Genomic DNA, 23,391 nt, shown 5'->3' with positions numbered 1-23,391 from the left:
CTAGCCCAAGGTCACCCAGCAGCTGTATGTGGAGGAGCGGGGACGCGAACCCGGTTCACCAGATTATGAGTCCACTGCTCTTAACCACTACACCACACTGGCTTTCACACTGGAGAGGGCAGACCATCTTTCCTCTAACCCTGGTTCCTACCCTCCAGCCCTCTGCCCTCATTTCTTCCTATTCCTCCTCCATCTGACCCCATCAATCCAAGCCCAACCCTGACGGCATTGTGGGGCTCATGAAAGGTTGCCTGCCCCTGTTTTGAAACAACAGTGTCTGAAAATTACAGAGTTATGAGCAATGATAACCGCTTCCAGAATTATGCAGTGGCTCCTGCTATTCTTACTGCCTCTTGTGGTAAGAGCACTACTTATCCGTTAGACATTCCCATTCTCTCCCTTAACTCTTAATTTGGTCTAGCTTGTTAAACAAAGCTACGGAAGCTATGGCAACGTAGCTTAAACCGAAGCTCACGCACCTAGCAATGAGAAGCCTGCAAATAAGCTGCTTCCCACACCCAAGGGAAGACACTGCATTTTGTTGCATGGGGGGGGGGGAAGGTGGCTATAGTGACTTTATATACAACCATCAACTTTTCAAATGTCTTAGTCCATACAAGAGAGGGTAGACAGAAGATTCTGGCAAAACGGGCACTAGTCTACGAAAGCTAGGGATGTGGGTGGCGCTGTGGGTTAAACCACAGAGCCTAGGACTTGCCGATCAGAAGGCCGGCGGTTCAAATTGCCACAACGGGGTGAGCTCCCGTTGTTCAGTCCCTGCTCCTGCCAACCTAGCAGTTCAAAAGCACATCAAAGTGCAAGTACCGTATTTTTCGCACCATAGGACGCACCGGCCCATAGGACACATCAAGTTTTTTGGGGGGAAAATAAAGAAAAAAAATTATTTCCCCCCCAGGCGCTTGTGGGGCCGGCAGCGGGGAGAAGCGCTCTTCTCCCCGCCGCCCGCCTTCAGATCAGGTCCGGGGACAGCAGGAAGACGCGCTGCGTCTCCCAGCTGTCCCCGGAGCTTGGGGGCAGGCAGCGGGGAGAAGCGCTCTTCTCCCTGCCGCCCGCCTTGAGATCAAGTCCGGGGACAGCGGGAAGACGCGCTGTGTCTCCCAGCTGTCCCCGGAGCTTGGGGGCAGGCAGCGGGGAGAAGCGCTCTTCTCCCTGCCGCCCGCCTTGAGATCAAGTCCGGGGACAGCGGGAAGACGCGCTGCGTCTCCCAGCTGTCCCCGGAGCTTGGGGGCAGGCAGCGGGGAGAAGCGCTCTTCTCCCTGCCGCCCGCCTTGAGATCAGGTCCGGGGACAGCGGGGAGACGCGCTGCGCCTCCCAGCTGTCCCCGGAGCTTGCGGGGCAGGCAGCGGGGAGAAGCGCTCTTCTCCCCGCCGCCCGCCTTCAGATCAGGTCCGGGGACAGCGGGGAGATGCGCTGCGCCTCCCAGCTGTCCCCGGAGCTTGCGGGGAAGGCAGCGGGGAGAAGCGCTCTTCTCCCTGCTGCCCGCCTTGAGATCAGGTCCGGGGACAGCGGGGAGACGCGCTGCGCCTCCCAGCTGTCCCCGGAGCTTGGGGGCAGGCAGCGGGGAGAAGCGCTCTTCTCCCTGCCGCCCGCCTTGAGATCAGGTCCGGGGACAGCGGGAAGACGCGCTGCGTCTCCCAACTGTCCCCGGAGCTTGGGGGCAGGCAGCGGGGAGAAGCGCTCTTCTCCCTGCCGCCCGCCTTGAGATCAGGTCCGGGGACAGCGGGAAGACGCGCTGCGTCTCCCAGCTGTCCCCGGAGCTTGGGGGCAGGCAGCGGGGAGAAGCGCTCTTCTCCCCGCCGCCCGCCTTGAGATCAGGTCCGGGGACAGCGGGGAGATGCGCTGCGCCTCCCAGCTGTCCCCGGAGCTTGCGGGGCAGGCAGCGGGGAGAAGTGCTCTTCTCCCTGCTGCCCGCCTTGAGATCAGGTCCGGGGACAGCGGGGAGACGCGCTGTGCCTCCCAGCTGTCCCCGGAGCTTGTGGGGCAGGCAGCGGGGAGAAGCGCTCTTCTCCCCGCCGCCCGCCTTCAGATCAGGTCCGGGGACAGCAGGAAGACGCGCTGCGTCTCCCAGCTGTCCCCGGAGCTTGCGGGGCCGGAGGCGGGGTCTCCCTGCTGTCAGCCTCCAAACCACTTCGGGAGACAGCGGGATGGCGGCTTTCCGCCTCCCTCTGTCCCCCGACCTTGTGGGGCTGGCGCTGGGGCTCTCCTGAAGCCTGGAGAGCGAGAGGGGTCGGTGCGCACCGACCCCTCTCGCTCTCCAGGCTTCAGTGAAAGTCTGCATTCGCACCATAGGACGCACACACATTTCCCCTTCATTTTTGGAGGGGAAAAAGTGCGTCCTATAGTGCGAAAAATACGGTAGATAAATAGGTACCGCTCCAGTGGGAAGGTAAACGGTGTTTCCATGCACTGCTCTGGTTCGCCAGAAGCGGCTTAGTCATGCTGGCCACAAGACCCGGAAGCTGTACGCCGGCTCCCTCGGCCAATAAAGCGAGATGAGCGCTGCAACCCCAGAGTCGGCCACGACTGGACCTAATGGTCAGGGGTCCCTTTACCTTTACCTACGAAAGCTTACAGCACAGTTAATCTGGCAGCCTAAGGTGCCATTTTATGGATGTTTATAGTTGCTAGGAGAGGATATATTTATTAGATATTATCCTTCCTTCCTCATGTTTGTGAGTCCAGCAGAGTGCCAGAGTGCAGCTTTAAAGGGAAGCTTAGATAGGCTAGTTTTAGCCTTTGAGTTTAAGTAATCCAGGATGCTTTAAGGCAGACTGGATTCTCCTGGTGTTTCCCCCTTTCCTCCCCCTTAAAAAAATATTCACAAAAACAACCTTGTAAAAGCTAAAAGTAACATTTACCCACTCAGAATGCTCGCTGATGAGTAAAAGATAACGGCAGTTTTGTTCAGGCAAGCTTAAAATGGCAATCCAGTTACAAAGACACACTTTAGTCTGGTTTGAAATGGGGTTCTGAATTGTTCTACATTGCTGGAATGAGGTGAAAGAGCAAAGAGGAAGTGCTCAGCCAGGTGAGATGATGAATGGCTACAGACAGTGGGTGTGGCTCTCGGAGTCCTCTCTAGCAAAACTTACAGGAAAACTCTGTGAGCTTCAGCTCCTGTCATGTGCCTATCTAGCAATCAAGCATGCATTGTTGGTTTGATTGCTTTGTAAATATCACACAGCCTTAAGTCTCTTCGTTGTTTTCATTCACTGGCTGTCCCTTCAAGGTGTGTCAGAACAGGAAAAGAAGCCCACCAAAATAAAACTTTGGCAGATAACAAAGCGCCGACTGGCGATTTATTCATGGGAGAAAAGCCTCAGGAAGCCACAGCAGCCCACAAGTCAACGTTCACAAATAGGCACCGAAAATTCGTTTGCTATTGGACTGGGCATGTATAAAGGATATATTTTGGTGTTAAAAGACCAATGCTGGAGGTGAGCTGCAAAGAAAAGGACACCTGGCCACCTGGGGTCAATTCAGGCTCACTCCAGGTGACCAATTTCAGACTGCACTGAGTATCTCAGAAACATTTTTCCTTTGCCTCACGTTCGCTCAAGATCACACCTCTGCTTCAAGGAAACAGAAGACGACTGCTCAGGAAGTTTGACAATAGTCTTATAACCATACCATCCACACTTCAAGGACAGCTGCAGAGATGTCCCATGCAGCTTTAGTCACTGCTAATTCTGAAGCCACCATCATCTGACCAGTTCAGAAAGCACTATATAATCTCAACATTTTCATCACAAGTTGCTCTTCTCAACCTTTTGCCTTTCACTTGCTTTGCACGCGTTGAACAATACTGCTCCCTAGAATAGGCACAATGACGGAACAGGGGTGTCTGTATTCCATATCAGCAGTTTTCTATTTCAATAACCGAATTCTTAATTCCGAAGCACAAATACTAGAATTACCTGAATTGCTATATTTATTTTCACCCTTTGAACATCTCACTGATTGCTATTTTCTTTTCCTTTTGACAAACCGCACACTGGATGCATGGCACAACCCACAATTAGCCAAACATTTTTCTTGAGAGAGAGAGAGAGAGAGAGAGAGAGAAATGGGGGAAAAACATTTAAGACTCACACTCTGCTTCTAGAATGGCACGGACAGATTTAGTAAGTTCCTTAGCTTCTGCTGCAAGAGATGCTGGCAGAGTGCGTCCATTCCGTCCCAGGCGTGCGATGAGTGTTTTAGAGGAGAATGTGGCTTTGCTGTCACTGAAGGAGACACACACAAAATGGCCATGTTATAGTTGCAACACTGCAGCATTCTTGCACATGGCATTGAATGCATGATCATTTTCAGCTATAACTATGCTGCAACGGAAGTCAAGGGAGTGAGTTAGAAGAACGCACTGTTCTGAGCCTTCAACATAGCTTTTTATTTTTAACTAGGAAAGTGCTAATGGGGTGTGTGTGTGTGTGTGTGTGTGTGTGAAGGCCAAACCACCCAGTATGAGTACTGAAGGGCAGGCTTTACATCACTGCATCACTGTCATCAAGCACAGTGCTTTACTATTTTCCATGTGTCAGTGAATGGCAGCAATTATATGGAAGTACGCTCCCAGTACGCTTCTGAGCACAATTCAAAGTGTTGGCCCAGAATACCTGAAGGAGAGTCTCCACCCCAGTGGTTCAGCCCAGACACTGAGGTCCATCTCCAAGGGCCTTCTGGCGGTTCCCTCACTGCGAGAAGTGAAGTTACAAGGCATAGGGCCTTCTCGGTAGTGGTGCCCTCCCTGTGGAACGCCCTCCCATCAGTCGTCAAGGAGATAAAGAACGACACAACTTTTAGAAGATATCTGAAGGCAGCCCTGTATTGGGAAGTTTTTAATGTTTGACATTTCATTATGTTTCTATGTGTGATGGAAGCCACACAGAATGTGATGGAACCCAGGCAGATCATTGGGATATAATAACAATAGCAATAATAAAGAAAGCAAAGAGACATTGATTCCTTCCATCGGACTACACAAATACATTCTGGTCCTTTGGAATGGGCCCCTAGAAGCACTCACTCTTGGCTGAATCCCTTCCAACTGGCATTTGGAGTTGTAATGAGTTTCTATGGCCATTCGGTATTTGGCGGCCATTCTTTTGGGTATGTCCTGAACACAAACAGGGAGGGCAGCTAAATCCAATGAACCCTGGCTATTTAGAACCTTCTGGTTGGTGGTTTTTTTTGGGGGGGGGGAGGGGGAGAAAAAGGGCCACAGCCCGGTGGCATGAACATGCTTTGCATCCCAAGGGCCACAGGTCCATTCATTGCAAATTTATTCATTTATGTTATTCCACGATTCAGATGTCTGCTCCAAAAGCGGCTTGCATCAATTTAAAGCGTGAGAAAGGAGGGGAGGTGGGGGCATCCTGCAATCTGACTTTACAAAGACGCACATGAGTTGGGAAGTTGTGAGAGACCCTAGTGGTGAAGGATGTCCTTCAACTTCCCTGGAAGACTTGCCCTCACAACCATCTTTGGACATCCCTCATTTCCTTGAAGTCTCAACATGGGAAGAACCCATGATGCCAGCGCCCCTCCAGCCTAAAGAGGTCATATTGCCTTCCTTCAGACTCCAGCTCAGAGCTCATAGCAAAACCTGGCTGCCACCATACCACCGCTCCTAAAACTGGCAGGGCTCCTTTAAGAGTAGAGGATCCACTCAATAAGAGTGGGCCTAGCTGCTAAGAGGAAGCTGCTGTCCTGCTTAAGCCTCAGGCTGGTTTGATTGGTTTTTTGAGCGACAGTCAAGCAACTAGCCAAAGCAACATTGGGAGCTCTCCAGGGTGCTACTTGCCCTGCTGATCTTTTGGGCATGGACTTCTGCTTTGCCTCACCTTCCTTTGATATGGTCTCAATTCTGCTAGGCTTGACTTACTGAAGAAATGAACCTATGCTGCCAATTCTCGCAGTAGACCAGTATAAACTAAACAGCACATAAGCGACACACAAAACACTACCAAACCATTCTACGTTCTAAATCTTATATTAATAATCCAAAAATTGAGAGAGCTATGCACAAGATCTAGTAAATGAATAAATGCTTAAGCCAAGAAAGAACTTAGCATATGAAGTTGAATGTTTATAAATATATCAAAACCGTGAGAGAGATTTTATTGAAGAAGCCCGAGACTCTTCATGGGCGAAACAGGTGACAAACGCCAGCACCCTGTCTAACTCTTGTGCGTAACATCACCGACACTTCGTTTGATCAAACTTATCCTCGTTGATATCTAACCCTTGAGCACAACATCGCCAACACTTCGTTTGATCAAACTTACCTTTGTTGATATTTACAGGAGCCTGGCTAAAGGAACTTTAAAGACTGAATCTTCCTTTTGGACACAATTTGAATGAGTTTTCTGTTTGTGGCTTCTGTAGTAGATCTTGTACACAGCTCTCTCAATTTTTGGATCATTAATATAAGATTTAGAACGTAGAATGGTTTGGTAGCATTTTGTGTGCCGCTTATGTGCTGCTTACTTTATACTGGTCTAGGCTTGACTTACTGGCTACAAAACTGGGGCTATTGACTTGGGGCTCCTGTCATCTATGCTTAGCAGCTCCCCACTCCATTTGTCCACTGGCTGGAGCACTGCCTGGAATGGAACAAAGAACTGGACTAGATTGCCTGCAAGCATTCCTCCATCTCTTAGGTTTCTATTAATACGTGGTGAGTGGTCATTAATGGGTTTTTTAAACCCCAAACTGGTGGCTTTATTTGTAATTCCAACGTTCCTGAAAAGGAACAGGTGTTAGCTCAGGCACCCCAACCTGCGGCCCTCCAGATGTTTTGGGACTACAACTCCCATGATCCCTAGCTAACAGGACCAGTGGTCATTGATGATGGGAATTGTAGTCTAAAACATCTGGAGGCCCGAAGGTTGGGGACGCCTGTGTTAGCTGGACTCAAAACTGAGAACTGGGGTCAAGCACCCCCTCTACTACAGCCTCAGTTGTGCGGCTGTGGGCAAGTCACTGTTTCCCAGCCTCATTTTACTCTGGGTTTTAAAAAAAAGCATGACTAATTGTCCTGCCACACAGGACATTCTTAGTATTAACACAATAAAAACGATAAAAGTCCTGAAAACTGAAAGCGCTACAAGAGGTGACTAGCAGAAATAGTAATTGTAAGATTCAGGAAGTGTTTCAGTATGTATTTATATTTATTTATAAATATTTATTACGTACTTAGGATAATTTCACTAAACAAGCTGCAGTGGCACATACCAATCTTAGGTTTTCTCACCTTAAATTGGTCAATGAAGTAGAGGTATCCAACAGCACTTCCGGCAAAACCTGTTGGCAGATAGTCAAGAAATACGGTTTCAGAAAGTTTGCTACAGCATCATCTTTTTCTCTGCTTAATAGGTTGCTAAACGTGAAACATTGAGACTTGTGTACCTTGCACTTAAGATGACCTTTGCCCTATTGGCTGAAATTCACATCTGACTCGAATTGGTAGCAAAGTTGTTGTTCATCCTAATGGTTGCTGGATTTTCAAGTTGCTTTCTTGAAGATGGGTAGCCTGATCCTACAAGGGCCTGGAAGAGTTGTTGCTGCATCAACACAAGCTAGGCGGCATTCAGCTTCTAGCTGACATTCTCTGCGCACATCACATTATACTTGTGGCTTGAATCTAAACCAGTGGCGAGCAGATTTCTGGCTTGTTGGATCTACCGTATTTTTCGCTCTATAGGACGCACCTTGTTTTAGAGGGGGAGAACAAGAAAAAAAATTCTCCCCCTCTCTGCTCAGCGCCCCTTCAGCGAAGCGGCAGGAGAAACGGAGCCCCTTCCATTTCTCCTCCCACTTCGCTGAAGGGGTACTGCGCAGCTCTCCCTCTCTGCTGAAGCCAGGAGAGTCTTGCTCTCCCGGCTTCAGCAAAAGGAACCCGAAGCCTTCAGAGCGCAGCGCGAGTTCCCGCTGCGCTCCAAAGGCTTCAGGCGGCTATCCCTGAAGCCTGGAGATCGAGAGGGGTCGGTGCGCACTGACCCCTCTCGCTCTCCAGGCTTCAGCGAAAGCAACGCGTAGCCTCCGGAGCATGGAGGGAGCGCTCCCTCTGTGCTTCGGAGGCTTTGCATTGCTATCGCTGAAGCCAAGGAGCCTGCATTCGCTCTATAGGACGCACACACATTTCCCCTTAATTTTTGGAGGGGGAAAAGTGCGTCCTATAGAGCGAAAAATACGGTACTTTTCTTTTCTTTATTGATAGAAACCCAAGGGCTTCATGTCAGAGTCAGGTGCAAAAGGCATATAATTCAATAATTTTGCTCCTCGGTGCACATCCTTCAGCTGGCTTTCAGTATCAGAGCTGGACTGAGCGTCATCTCACACAAGAGTCCACTCATTGTATTTATTTGTTTCAACAGCCTAATTCGGCTGGGGAAAAGTCATTTGGTTCCTTTTGTTAAATACCTGGGAGATGGAGCCACTGAAAGTGACCCAGAGATCTACTAGTAGATTTTGCTTTGAAATCTTTAATGTAATTAAGTAACTTTTAAACACACCACACTACCTATGTTTATGTTCTGGCTGTCCTTCAATAAAGCCCTCCTTTGCTCACCACAAAATTTCTGGCTACAGATTTACTACTTCTAAAGAGGCCCTGCCGCAGCAGTTTGTTTTAAATCTGGACTTTGCAAACCACAGATGATGAATTAGTTCTTGACTTTTATTGTGTTTGGCTCCAACTGTCAGATCTGAGGTACAAAAAGAACCAAAACCGCACACCCAACAAAAAATGAATATAAATCAGCACGCCTTGCTCCTTTCAGGAGAAGGAAGTTGCCAAAAGCGCCTTTACCTCAACAAACTGCAGCAGCTTTTCAGTTGCCACCTCAAACATCTTCTTGGCAGTTTCAGATTTTCTCAGCTGGCAATCGAGCACTGTAATCCTCTTCCTTAAATCTTGGATGCTGTCCTGAGGAACAAGAAATTCAGGTAGGCCACCAAACCAGACGCACAGGAAGCGAGGTGTCGAGGAAAGGCCAGGAAAACTTTACACTAAGTCAGTGCCCAAGAGATGTTTTGGACTATAATTCCCAGCTAGCATAGTTCGAAGCATGTTATAGCTCTAAACATCTGGAGAGAACCAGTTTGGCAAAGTCTACTCTACAAGAATGAGTAGATGGGGGACTCCTTGTATCAAGATCTGGTCCAAATCGCAGGTACAGTACAAAGGGTGCATGTGTTTTTAGGTTTGTGAGGGGACAAATGGGCTTGAAGTCTTTCAGGCCACTGGAAGAGAACATCAAAAGAGTAAATCACAATGTAATAAAGGAATGCTGAATGGTTTGGGTTGCGGACCTAGCATATAGAATAAGAGAACAAGAAGAACATATGTTTAAAGAAGATTGGAAAATGCTTACTGATTATATGGGGGGGGAATTGTGTACACATGAAAACCCTGGCAGCATTAAGCTAAATTCAACAGTGTGAACAAGTTTTGGTGGATGAAATAATGGAATACCGAATGGTTTAGTTTATGTAAAATACGCAGGGATTTATGATTTTTAAAATGGACCATGGAAAGAGAAGAAGGGAAGCCATGGATATTTTAAGGTTGTTTAAATCAATATTTTGAATTGTAAAACAGAAAATCTAATGAAAATTATACACAATAAATAAATAAATAAAAATCTGAAGTGGAAAAAAGAGAGTAAACCACGTGCCCTTAATGGGACCCAATTATTATCTCACAACTAACAAAATGCCTAAGACAGGCGGAAGGGAGAGGAAAAGGGGTCTGCATAGGACGGGGATGCCAGAGGTCATACTCTCTGTCAGGCATCCCCTAACTTGGCCCTCCAGCTGCTTTGGGACTACAATTCCCATCATCCCTGACCGCTGGTCCTGTTAGTTAGGGATGATGGGAGTTGTAGTTAGTTAGGGATGATGGGAGCGGCCGCAGAGACCACATAGCACCGGTCTTGAAAGACCTACATTGGCTCCCAGTACGTTTCCAAGCACAATTCAAAGTGTTGGTGCTGACCTTTAAAGCCCTAAACGGCCTTGGTCCAGTATATCTGAAGGAGCGTCTCCACCCCCATCGTTCTACCCGGACACTGAGGTCCAGCACCGAGGGCCTTATGGCGGTTCCCTCACTGCGAGAAGCCAAGTTACAGGGAACCAGGCAGAGGGCCTTCTCGGTAGTGGCGCCTTCCTTGTGGAACACCCTCCCACCAGATGTCAAAGAGAACAACAACTACCAGGCTTTTAGAAGACATCTGAAGGCAGCCCTGTTTCGGGAAGCTTTTAATGTTTGATGTATTATAGCATTTTAATATTCTTTTGGAAGCCGCCCAGAGTGGCCGGGGAAGCCCAGCCAGATGGGCGGGGTATAAATAATAAATTATTATTATTATTAAATTATTATTGTAGTCCCAAAGCATCTGGAGGGCTGAGTTTGGAGATCCCTGCCTGTGGTTTGCCCACAAAAGAATTGGGGGAATCCTTTACAGCATGTGTACAGCTACTCATTGACAGGCATGCCAGCCCTACCATGAGGCAGACTGAGCTGCTTGCCTCAAGTGGAGGATGCTGGGAGAAGGAGAGGTGTTGTTGGAGAGGTGCTGGGAGGACACAGCTGTGTGCGTGCACCTTAAGCTAGCCTGCTGGTGTTGGGTGCAATAGTGGCTGCTTTCCCCTTACTATTGTACTGGTGGCGGTCCCACCTAATCTTTCAAGCAGCAAAATGTCCATGGCTGGCCCCTGGATGCAGTTCATTGTGTTTATAAGATGCAGAAAGAGGAAAGTGGAATGTAACCGGGGATGCTATTGTCATGGGTATGTGCCTAAACTTGCTCATTGTCCCTGGGGACCACAGGGAAAAGAAGGCTTTGCTTTCCCACCCCAAATCATAATGTCCGCTACAGTGGTACCTTGATTTAAGAACAGCTTAGTTTATGAACAGGATGCAGGTGGCGCTGTGGTCTAAACCACAGAACCCAGGGCCTGCCGATCAGAAGGGCGGTGGTTCAAATCCCTGCGATGGGGTGAGTTCCCGTTGCTCAGTCCCTGCTCCTGCCCACCTAGCAGTTCGAAAGCATGTCAAAGTGCAAGTAGATAAATAGGTACCACTCTGGCGGGAAGGTAAACGGCGTTTCCGTGCGCTGCTCTAGTTCGCCAGAAGCGGCTTAGTCATGCTGGCCACATGAGCTGGAAGCTGTACGCCGGCTCCCTCAGCCAGTAATGCAAGATGAGCACCGCAACCCCAGAGTCCTCCGCGACTGGACCTAACGGTCAGGGGTCCCTTTACCTTTACCTAGTTTATGAACAACTTGGATTAAGAACACTGCAAACCCGGAAGTAGGTGTTTTGTGTTGTGAACTTTGCCTTGGAAGCAGAACATCTTCCCCGCTTCTATGGGAAAGCACATCTTGGTTTAAGAACACTTTGGTTTAAGAACGGACTTCTGGAATGGATTAAGTTCGTGAACCAAGGTACCACTATATACTTTTTATTTGCCTTGCAAAACATGAGGAACCGAAGGAAACTGCCTCTGAGATATAGGTCTCTTAAAAATTAACCAAGTTCAGGTCTGTAACACGGTAAGTGAACATAGGAAAAAGTGTATTTCTCTTCCCATTAAACCAAATACACGTTTATTTAAAAATAATCTTTTTAAACATTGTTTATCCTCCAGGGGGCGGGGGGGATGAATGGGAAACACAGCTTAGCAGGCATCGCAGAACTACAACTCCCATCAACCCCGGCCAGCATGGTCAATAGCCAGGGATTATGGGAGTTGGAGTGCAACGACCTATGAACCAGTTAGTCACCCTGATGTAGTCCATATTGCAAACGTTATAAATTTCCACACCTTTGGCTGCAGCTGGTGGGGAAAAGGAAAAGGCAGATAATGGCACATTAAGGACGTGAAGAAATGGATATCACGATACTGCTTTGGTGGCATGCAGCAGTAACGTGTGTCGTTTCTCCCTGAAATTATGTATTACATGACAATACAGCAGCTGCATTTCCACTTTATATAATTTCCACTTCTTCCTCTTAAAAAAAATAAAAAGCCACAGGGCACACAACAAAGGGATGTAAGAAATCATAGTTTGATGGATGTAATAATGGAGGTGCAGTTTTCTGCTCCTCTGAACAGAAGCAGAAAGATATATATTTTTTACAAATAAATTTTACCTTTATTCCACGCATTATGTCAAATCTTTTATCAATGAAGCCACACACAGGGAAATTACTGTGACCTCAGAGAAAGTCAGCACAATGCAGGGGGTGATTAAAGGTGACTCATTCTCCCCAAACCTGCCACAGAGACTCTTTGCAGATGTGGAGTGAATTTTTCCGAATTAATATTGATCGCCTCCCTCTTGCCTTCTGCACCCAGTGTGTCAGAGGTGCATACGCTATACAGCAAGACAGGCTAGTTCACAAATCAGATACCCCCTGTGAAACCTTCTCAGGAGAAAGTAAGACGATTCTTGGGCACATATGGCAGTGCTAGTTTGTGTGAACACAGCATCTAGGAGCCCTTTCCCTCTCTTCCCACCCTTCAGCCCCACCTTTGAAGGTGACTTGGAAACTTCCAACTCATCCAGAATGCAGAAGCTAGGCTGGTGACTAGCAGCAGCCACTGGGACCATATAACACTGGTCCTAAAAAACCCTGAAGGACCAGGTATGCAACCTGGGAGTCAATTTGGACTCACAGCTGTCCATGGAGATGTAGGTCAATTCTGTGTCCAGGGCAGCTGTCTACCAGCTCCATCTGGTACGCAGGCTGAGACCCTATCTGCCTGCAGACTGTCTCGCCAGAGTGGTGCATGCTCTAGTTATCTCCTGCTTGGACTACTGCAATGTGCTCTACGTGGGGCTACCTTTGAAGGTCACCCAGAAACTACAACTAATCCAGAATGCGGCAGCTAGACTGGTGACTGGGAGTGGCCACTGGGACCATGTAACACAGGTCCTGAAAGACCTACACTGGCTCCCAGTATGTTTCTGAGCACAATACAAAGTGTTGCTGTTGACCTTTAAAGCCCTAAATGGCCTCAGCTCAGTATACCTGAAGGAGAGTCTCCACTTTCATTGTCCAGCCTGGACACTGAGCTCCAGCTTCAAGGGCCTTCTACAGGGAACCAGGCAGGGGGCCTTCTCAGTAGTGGCACCCACCCTGTGGAACACCTTCCCATCAGATGTCAAGGAGATAAAGAACTACACAACTTTTAGAAGACATCTGAAGGCAGTCCTATTCAGGGAAGTTTTTAATGGTTGTTTTATTATGTTTTAAATATTTTCTTGGGAGCTGCCTAGAGTGGCTGGGGCAACTCAGTCAAATGGGCAGCATATAAACAATAATGTTGTTTTTGTTCATTTAAACAGGGCTCCTCAGAATTACAAATAAATGAACTGCCTCGCCACTGTAATGGACAGAGTTTGCTTTTCCTCGTACTGGTCCATGACATTCACTAACTTCTAAAGATAGGGCCTCAGCTGAGAGTGGAGATATAACCTGTCCCTAGATGCTGTTCCAAGCCCTTGACATTGATTTAGAAGTGGACAGCTCCCGCAGATTTCTTGGGGGGGGGGGAGTTAATAAGGCACCCTTAATGATAGGAATTAAAGAACCTTTAATGAGGGTGAAAGAGGAGAGCGCAAAATATGATCTGAAGCTTAACATCAAAAAACGAAGATCATGTCCACTGGTCCCATCACCTTCTGGCAAATAGAAGGGGAAGAAATGGAGGCAGTGAGAGATTTTACTTTATTGGGTTCCATGATTACTACAGATGGTGACAGCAGTCATGAAATTAAAAGACGCCTGCTTCTTGGGAGAAAAGCAATGGCAAACCTAGACAGCATCTTAAAAAGCAGAGACATCACCTTCCAACAAAGGTCCGTATAGTTAAAGCTATGGTTTTCCCAGTAGTGATGTATGGAAGTGAGAGCTGGACCATAAAGAAGGCTGATCGCCAAAGAATTGATGCTTTTGAATTATGGTGCTGAAGGAGACTCTTGAGAGTCCCATGGACTGCAAGAAGATCAAACCTATCCATTCTTAAGGAAATCAACCCTGAGTGCTCACTGGAAGGACAGATCCTGAAGCTGAGGCTCCAATACTTTGGCCACCTCATGAGAAGAGAAGACTCCCTGGAAAAGACCCTGATGTTGGGAAAGATGGAGGGCACAAGGAGAAGGGGACGACAGAGGACAAGATGGTTGGATAGTGTTCTCAAAGCTACCAGCATGAGTTTGGCCAAACTGCGGGAGGCAGTGGAAGACAGGAGTGCTTGGCGTGCTCTGGTCCATGGGGTCACGAAGAGTCAGACATGACTAAACGACTAAACAACAACAACAACAAATGATAGCACAAATGGAAATTACAGACGTACCTTGGTTTTCGAACAGCTTAGTTCTTGATCGTTTTGGCTCCCAAAAGCCACAAACCCGGAAGTGACTGTCCCGGTTTGTGAACTATTTTTGGAAGCTGAATGTCAGACGGGGATTCCGATTGGCTGCAGGAGCTTCCTGCAGCCAATAAGAAGCCGCGCTTTGGTTTCCGAACATTTGGGAAGTCGAATGGACTTATGGAACGGATTCTGTTCGACTTCCAAGGTACGACTATATTAACACAATGCAATCCCTGAAGTCAAATGCAAAGGTTTTCAAACTCTGTTCCAATGAGGCAAAGGGTGCTTATTTTGAGGAACTGTGAATTTCAAAACTGAGGGACTGGAGAAGACAGGATGCAACCCTCCACTCTGGTCATCAAGATGCAGATACAGAAAAGTGTGATCAATGGATTAGCATGCTCTGAGGGTGTGCAATGCAGCCACGTTGCCAAGCTGGTCAGGGGCTCATCAAGACCACTCAGACACCCCAAGTCTTCTGCCTTGAGCTCCACAGTGAATGAAAGTCAGAATTTAAGCGTTTGAAATAATAAATGCATGTGTGTCAAGATGGAATGCATTATCAACCATGGCAACTACTGTATCTCCTATGTATCTCCAGGACATTCTATACAAGATCTCAAAGTAGCTGTTTTACTACAAAGGAATTTCAGAAATAGACTGGAAAGAGAAGCTGCTGAATTGCAACTCATTACCAAACTTAAAACCACGGAGAGACCTGGTTTGAACAAAGACATTGGATTCTTATCCCATTATACATGACTAAGCCATTTCTCACCTTCTCACCCCTTGCCTTTTCCTGTAAGACCTATTACAGTCGTTAAGAGTCGTCAGCAGGCTCATCCCAGCTATCTGCCAATCTCCCATTCCCACCACCCTTCTGAGTAATACCCCTCCCCACCTTCTCACTATATAGAAGGATCTGGCAACTTCTGTTTCAGTGTATCTGAAGAAGTGTGCTTGCACACGAAAGCTCATACCAAGAACTAACTTAGTTGGTCTTAAAGGTGCTACTGGAAGGATTTTTTTTATTTTGTATCTCCTATGGTATGGTCCTCTCCTGCACTGCAAATGAAAAATAAAAAATCCAGTGGAAGCACATCACTTAAACAGAGGTAGACTAGGAGGACACTTTAAAAAGCCCCATTGTTCAATAGAAATTACTTCTTCACTGAAAACCAGGAAACATGAATGCACATACAACCTGTAGTTTTCTTTGGCAGATCTATGACTGTTCTCATGAAGATCATGAAGTCTGTTTGATTAGAAAGCTTCCTTTCTTCAAAAGGGAAATTCTATGCTGAATTAGTGGTGTGTTTATAAAACAGGCAATCATCTACTGCTGCTTTTCTTAACATAGGTTATTTCTCTCTGCCCTTTGTCTTAACGTGCCCATTACCTCAAGGAGAGAGAAAATGTGGTATTAATTTAATGCAAACTCATGATTGCTTCAATTAAAAGGAGTGTCAGTTTGAAAGTTATACTTTTATGGAGATAACACAGAGAGGTGTCTTCTGTACCTTGTACTGCTGTGGTCACTGGCAGCTATGCTTTTCAGGAATTGGTTGGGTTAAGACGTTAGAAAATCCAAATGCAAGGCCTTTATAACAATGGCTTGAGCTTATACCAGCTGGCATCCTTCTGCATCATCTGGCGGGGCCAGATGCAAAAGTGAGTGGATTGAGGGATGCAGCTCTTACTTTCTACAGAGGTGTGGAATCGTAAGAGTGGAAGATCCTCCTACTAGAAAAACAATTTCCCCTTTCCTTACCGGTGAAATCATGGCAAACCTTTCATTAAGGTAAAGGTAAAGGGACCCCTGACCATTAGGTCCAGTCGTGGCCGACTCTGGGGTTGCGGCGCTCATCTCGCTTTATTGGCCGAGGGAGCCGGCGTACAGCTTCCGGGTCATGTGGCCAGCATGACTAAGCCGCTTCTGGCAAACCAGAGCAGCGCACGGAAACACCATTTACCTTCCCGCTGGAGCGGTACCTAGCGGTTCACAGAGAGCTTTCCGGGTCATGTGGCCAGCATGACTAAACCACTTCTGATGCAACAGGACACTGTGATGAGTGCCAGAGCGCACGGAAATGCCGTTTACCTTCCCGCTACAGTGGTACCTATTTATCTACTTGCACTTTGATGTGCTTTCGAACTGCTAGGTTGGCAGGAGCAGGGACCCAGCAACGGGAGCTCACCCCGTCGCAGGGATTTGAACCGCTGACCTTTTGATTGGCAAGTCCTAGACTCTGTGGTTTAACCCACAGCGCCACCCTAAACCTTTCATTAGACCTTGATTAAAAATTGACACAGCTACCCAGAGAGAGGTTTAAAACTGCCTTGGTGCAAATTCAAACTCTGGGCTAAGAGATGGCCAGCGGCGGGGGAAGCCGCTCAGGCTCCTGGGGTGGCGCGCCCAGGGGCGGTGCGCACCGTGGGGCCTCCAGAGTCTGCCCGCCTCCTCCCACTTAGCCACCCTACAGCTGGGGGGGAGGCAGCGGGCAGACCATTTTGGCAGTGTGGAGCCTGCGCGCACCCCTACCACCGCGTCTCTCCCAAGAGAGGCGCATGGCTTGGGCGTGCTGCAGGCCCTGCAGTGAGTGCCACCCAGCATTTTGTCACCTCCCTCAGTGGTGACACCCAGGGTGACCTGCACCCACAGCACGCCCCTTCCTCTGCCCCTGGAGATGGCCACCCATGTACCAAAAAGGGGCAGATTTGCAAAACACAAGAGCCATTCAGATTTGCTCTTTGAAACTAGATTTGGGCTAGCTGTTCATTCAGATCTGACTTCAGTTTTTTTGGTTGGTTAGAGCAAAAAGCAACTTTTCTAAATAAGCACTGTGGCGATCACACAGGGTCCCCGGACGTTTGACGGTCTACTGATCCCTGTGCCACCACTGTGATTGCCTCTTTGCTGCCACCAACCCGTTTCTCACGGGTACACACGGAGTCCAAACAGTTGTTAACATTAACAAATAATCAAGTTTATTTTTATAAACATGAACAAGTTTAAGGTTTCAGTTAATTTTTCTTGTCAGTTTCTTAATCTTAGTTACTTTACTGACCTATTCGTTCCTAACAACTCCAAACTGATTATCCCAACTAACTATCTGACTCCACCTAACAGTTGACCAGCCCACAGACTAATCCACCCTCTTCCTTCTCCAACTCTCAACTGACTTCCACACAACTCCACTCTCAACTCTAACTCCTCCCCTTGGGTTCCCACTGGCCAATCACTTCACACTCATTTAACCCTTTCCTTATAACCCACCTAGGAGGCAAACGCCACAAGCACCTTTACTAGGCAGGAAGACCTGAGTCTCAAAGAGCCCAAATCATCACTGACAGCCCAAACATGCACTGAGCTGGCCTTGTAACTGAGCAGAAATTAGATTCCCTTTTCTGTGGCCAGGTCAGTTTTTCAGCAAGTGGCTCCCTTCAGTACTCTGCATGCCGAAAACAAATAAGTCCGTGAATCAAAGAGGAAGTCAAGGTAATCATGTTGCGTGGGCAGTTTGTGAAGAGGATGGGGCTCACTAAATAATCTGGCCCAGCTGTGGGTTGTATCGGTCTGGATAACAAAAAAAGTCAATTTGATGGGCGTCTTTAAAAAAGGTAAAATGGGTATTATATCATTTCTGGGAAATGCTCAGATTGAGCTTTGGTAAACGATCTGGAGAAAAGTATCTTCCAGCTGAGATATAGTTGTCAAACCAGAGTTTTATGTAATGAGATGCCTTGATACATCTCATGGACACTGAATTCTGCTGTTGTCTTTTTCTCCTGCACAGGATTGTGGTGAATGTTGGGAATAATTCATTTGCCTCCATCGTAAGCTGAATATTGCATAGCACCATAAACCTTGCAAATATCAGCCGAGTGCTGGGAAACAAAACCAGCACTTCAGCTCCACACAATCCCAGTTTAAAACGGACATTAAAAAAAAAACAACTTGAAAATTTTGCAGAGAGCAAAAGGCTTGATTCCTGGACTGTTTACCATAAAGAATAAACAAATTGACGTGCTCTGCTAAGTCATATGCATCCATGTAACAAGTCGTGCTTAGGAACTTGCTCGTGTGCATGGAAATGCAGCTTTTGACATGCCACACAATGAGTAAGGTGTATTTCGGGTCAGCCTGCAAGAGGCATGACTGGTTCTGCCTTGTCTCCAAGAAGACTGCATTTTGTGCATTGGTACGTGCATAGTTACCCCGTGATGGCTATAGCATTTAGTGCAAGGTATGAGGACATGCCTGTTGTCTTTGTCCATGGAGTTTTCTTGGCAGGGATACTGGAGCGGCTTGCCGGTTCCTACTCCAGGTGGATCACGTTTGATCAAAACTCTCCACTATGACCTGTCCGTCTTGGGTGCCCTGCTTGGCATAGTTCAGAGCTTCTCTGAGTTATTCAAGCCCCTTCGCCACAGCAAGGTAGTGATCCACGAAGGGGCCAGTAGTTATGTATGGAAGTGAGAGCTGGACCATAAAGAAGGCTGATCGCCAAAGAATTGATGCTTTTGAATTATGGTGCTGGAGGAGACTCTTGAGAGTCCCATGGACTGCAAGAAGATCAAACCTCTCCATTCTTAAGGAAATAAGCCCTGAGTGCTCACTGGAAGGACAGATCCTGAAGCTGAGGCTCCAATACTTTGGCCACCTCATGAGAAGAGAAGACTCCCTGGAAAAGACCCTGATGTTGGGAAAGATGGAGGGCACAAGGATAAGGGGATGGCAGAGGACGAGATGGTTGGACAGTGTTCTCAAAGCTACCAGCATGAATCTGACCAAACTGCGGGAGGCAGTGGAAGACAGGAGTGCCTGGCGTGCTCTGGTCCATAGGGTCACGAAGAGTCGGACACGACTAAACGACTAAACAACAACAACAACATGAGGACATGTGTCCTTCCAGATATTGCTGGACTCCCATTAGCTCAAGCAACCCTGGTCAGGGCATCGGTCCAGGAACCTCAGGAGAGCCACAGATTCATCATCTAGTGGGCATTTACATGGGTGAACACGCCAGAACTTCTGCATCATCTCAATTGTGGCATTTCCTAGCGGAGTCTGTTCTGGCCATAGAGGAGGGCCCGTGACCTTGGTTCTTTATTCAGAATGATTTACTGCAAGGGAAAGCGGGCATATTTGTGGTACCTGCTCACGCTTTGAAAGCTGGCAGCTAAAGGCTACTGGGTTCAAAATACAGGACATACAAGGTATCCGTATCTTTCAGAGTTATATAAATGGGAATTGATAGTTATGTGTCTTCCAGCTATGTGCGGGTCTTTCAGGATATGGAAAGACCACTGGATACAGCAAATCTATTATTATGAACCTGCACCTACACTAACCTAAATGAAAAGGCGGAAAAGAACGCTGGTTCCATACAGTAGTTGATGGTGCCTAGAAACTTTAGAGCACAATTCTTGTATATGTCTTACAGAGTTCATTCAGGCTCAGTGGTGCTGCCTTGTATTAACTTGCGCTTCCCTTGCTGGGCTCTGTTGAAAACAGTTTCTCCATGAGAACCAAAAAGTGACCTCTCCAAACAACGAAATGACTATTCTTTTCTTATTTCTGCAGCCAGGATCTCCTGGGTGACACAGATAATTTAGGCAATTTAACACGCATGCGTACTCTGTCTGTTTCCCTCCCCCCTATCCCTTCTGCACGGCCCTGGCAACCCACGCTACACCACTGTTCAGGCTCACTCCATTAAGTGGCTATGGGATTGCAGCCTTGGTTTTCCATGTCTTGGAACACGCTCTTAAACTGAAATATTGTTCTATATTTATTATTCTGTATTTATTTATACCCCACCTTTTCCCCTGACAGAGACTCAAGGTGGCTTACAGATAAAAACGGCTAAGAACATAGAAAAATAATCATTATAAAACCATTAAACACTGATAGAATAACTTAACTCTTAAACTGTAACGCTTTTATGCAACATTTTAGTTAATAGGGAAACAAATGTGAAATCCCAGCAAGTTGTGGCTCCACAATAATTAACCTTGAGCTGCGTCACATTGGCCAGCGACCACCCAAGCAAGGTTGTGGCTCAAGTTTTCCCCAACTAAAAAGAGTTCTCCGAAGAAAAGCGAGTTCATAGCTTTCGTTTCGCCCTCCCTCTGCTGCCTCCACAACACAATCTATTGAATAATACAAGACAAACAGTGACCTACTTTAGGAGAACAAAAGGAAGAAAAATGAAAGACGGGATACATGACAACAGCGAGGAAAAACCATGGCAACTCTCCGAGCTGCTCCCGAGGTGCTTACTTTATTTTGACCATAATGATTGCTGAGCTGAGCCCTCAGATCAGCAATTTCGACCTCAAGCAGGTGGATTACTTCCTCATAGTCCAATTCCATGCCGCTAGCTTGCTTTTGCGCAGCTTCTGCAAGATGGATTCTGCTACGTAGGCCTCTCGCCTCCTCCACCGATGCCTTGGCTTCCTGTAGGGGGGAAACCCCCAAATATTAAAAAACCCCACCAACTTTATGGGGTGGGGGGAATGAAGCAAAACTGTTTCTGAAGATGCAATTAAAAGCGAATCTCTACTGAGAGCCAGTGTGGTGTGGTGGTTAAGAGCGGTATACTCGTAATCTGGGGAACCGGGTTCACGTCTCCGCTCTTCCACATGCAGCTGCTGGGTGACCTTGGGCTAGTCAACTTCTTTGAAGTCTCTCAGCCCCACTCAGCTCACAGAGTGTTTGTTGTGGGGGAGGAAGGGAAAGGAAAATGTTAGCCGCTTTGAGACTCCTTTGGGTAGTGATAAAGCGGGATATCAAATCCAAACTCTTCTTCTTCTTTAATAAATAGAAAGCTTTGGGATTTTTTTAGCCAACATCTCCTGTTGTTAGCCTCCGGCTCCCATCAGCTGCAGTTTGCGTGGCCAGGGATAGAGGGAGCTGTAGTGCAGCAGTGTTGGCCACCCATGATCTAATCAGCCTTGAAAAGCAGCTGGCAAGTCCCTTACGCACGGCATATTGCAATGCTGAAAACTGCATTGGCGGAAAGCATGCCATGGGCTCACCCTTTGAAAACATGCGTGGGCAGAAACATGAATCAGCCAGATGCTGGCACATCTAGCCATGCTTTTGTTACGCCCTTTGGCTTCAACCTTGCTCCCCGGCCACTTGCCTGGTGAAAAAAAAGGGGGGGAAGGCCTGCCTGAGAGTTTCAGAAACATTCCTGTTTACACCTGGCATGACTGCACAATGCTCCAGGAATTCTCAGCAAGAACCTACAGGCTTGACCCAAAAATATCACAAGCAAGCCCCACTTGTGGTATTTATTAAAAATCAGGAGCAACAGCAACATGCGAATTCGGAACTGAGGATTTTTCAGGATCTTGTTTCAAGGAAAAACCTAAAGTTGGAGTTTTTTTTTAAGATCTCATAAACAGAATTGGACTTGTAAAAGGGTAAAAGAGTATTGGGAAATGATCCATAATGAATAGAAAAAAATGTTTTAAAGTACCTTTCCAAAAAACCCTGAGTCCTTTCTGTTGGGGATAATTCAGAAGGATATTCCCAGGTGTCAAAAAATGTTGTGTATGTATGCCCCTACTGCGGCCCATGTTTCGTTAGCCCCAAAATGGAAAATGAGCGAGATCCCAACCAAACAGGAATGGCAACTTAAGCTGATGGAATATGCACAGCTTGCAGACTTAACACAGAATAAGAGAACAAGAAGCACATATGTTTAAAGAAGATTGGAAAATGTTTATTGCATATATGGGAAATAACTGTGCACAGCTGAAAACACTGGCAGCATTAAGATAACGTCAACAATGTAAATAAGTTTTGATGGTTGTAATAATGGAATATTGAATGGTTTAGTTTTTGTAAAATATGCAGGGATTTATGGTATGTAAAATGAACCATGGAAAGAGAAGAAGGGAAGTCACTGATATCTTAAGGATGTATAAAGGAGTACATTAAATTGTAAAACAGAAAAATTAATTAAAAATTATATAGATATAATCAGGAGCAGCAGCAACATGTGAATTTGCAACTGAGGATTTTTCAGGATCTTGTTTCAAGGGCAATTTAAAAAAAATTAATATTTTTTTGAAGATCTCATAAAGAGAATAAACCAATAGAGCATTACTGGTGTAGCATGGGAGTATAGATAAAGGTAAAGTTAAAGGGACCCCTGACCATTAGGTCGTCGTGGCCAACTCTGGAGTTGCGGCACTCATCTCGCTTTATTGGCCGAGGGAGCTGGCGTACAGCTTCCGGGTCATGTGGCCAGCATGACTAAGCCGCTTCTGGCGAACCAGAGGCAGAGCATGGAAACGCCATTTACCTTCCCACTGGAGTGGTACCTATTTATCTACTTGCACTTTGACGTGCTTTCGAACTGCTAAGTTGGCAGGAGCAGGGACCGAGCAATGGGCGCTCACCCCGTCGCGGGGATTTGAACCGCCAACCTTCTGATCAGCAAGCCCTAGGCTCTGTGGTTTAACCCACAGCGCCACCCGCGTCCCGGCAGTAGAGATACCATAGCATAATAGGAGGTAAGCAGCACGACAGCTCAGAGTTAAGAAGACATGGATGGTGGGTGTGGGGGAACAGGGTTTCCAGATTCAGAAAAGGAAGACAAGGCTTAGACCTCTCACAGCAGGATGAATGGGAGGGTCTCATGCTGCTATTGAAAAGAATAGGGACCCTCCCCTCCCCTGCATTTTGATATCCCAAAGAAAAGCAAGTGGAAAGATGTTGGTGCATGGTGAAAAACTTGCAAATTGAAATCAAAATATGGTCCCGTCAGGCAGATTGTGGTTAAAGCTGGAAGTGAAAACGTCGAGGACTGCTGACACACTGAAACTGGCAAGTCCTGCTCTGGTCAATGAACTGGCCCTGCCAAGTCATTGAGAGGAAATACGAAATTACAGGAACCACAACTCTATGCAGCAGCTAGGGAAACACTGAACTGAGAACCGCAAGGATGAAAAGTGCTAAATCACGG

At 47.0% G+C, this 23,391-nt stretch overlaps 1 protein-coding gene across 4 annotated transcripts in view; it reads right to left on the bottom strand.

Annotated features, from left to right (window-relative positions):
* The window catches only part of STXBP4 (syntaxin binding protein 4), a 161,689-nt gene that overhangs the window by 85,139 nt on the left and 53,159 nt on the right, over positions 1-23,391 (bottom strand). For all 4 annotated transcript variants that reach the window (XM_080994538.1, XM_080994535.1, XM_080994536.1 and 1 more), the window contains 4 exons: positions 20,694-20,870; positions 8,834-8,950; positions 7,277-7,326; positions 4,114-4,247 (listed from right to left, as the gene is read on the bottom strand). In XM_080994538.1, coding sequence (XP_080850664.1) covers positions 4,114-4,247; positions 7,277-7,326; positions 8,834-8,950; positions 20,694-20,870 — 478 coding nt within the window. The remainder of the gene's footprint in view (positions 1-4,113; positions 4,248-7,276; positions 7,327-8,833; positions 8,951-20,693; positions 20,871-23,391) is intronic.

This window comes from Podarcis pityusensis, assembly GCF_964106645.2.
Source record: "Podarcis pityusensis genome assembly, chromosome: 2".
NCBI classification, from domain to species: Eukaryota; Metazoa; Chordata; class Lepidosauria; order Squamata; family Lacertidae; genus Podarcis; species Podarcis pityusensis.
Note: the sequence above shows the minus strand (reverse complement) of the source record. Positions and strands in the feature narration are given on the sequence as shown.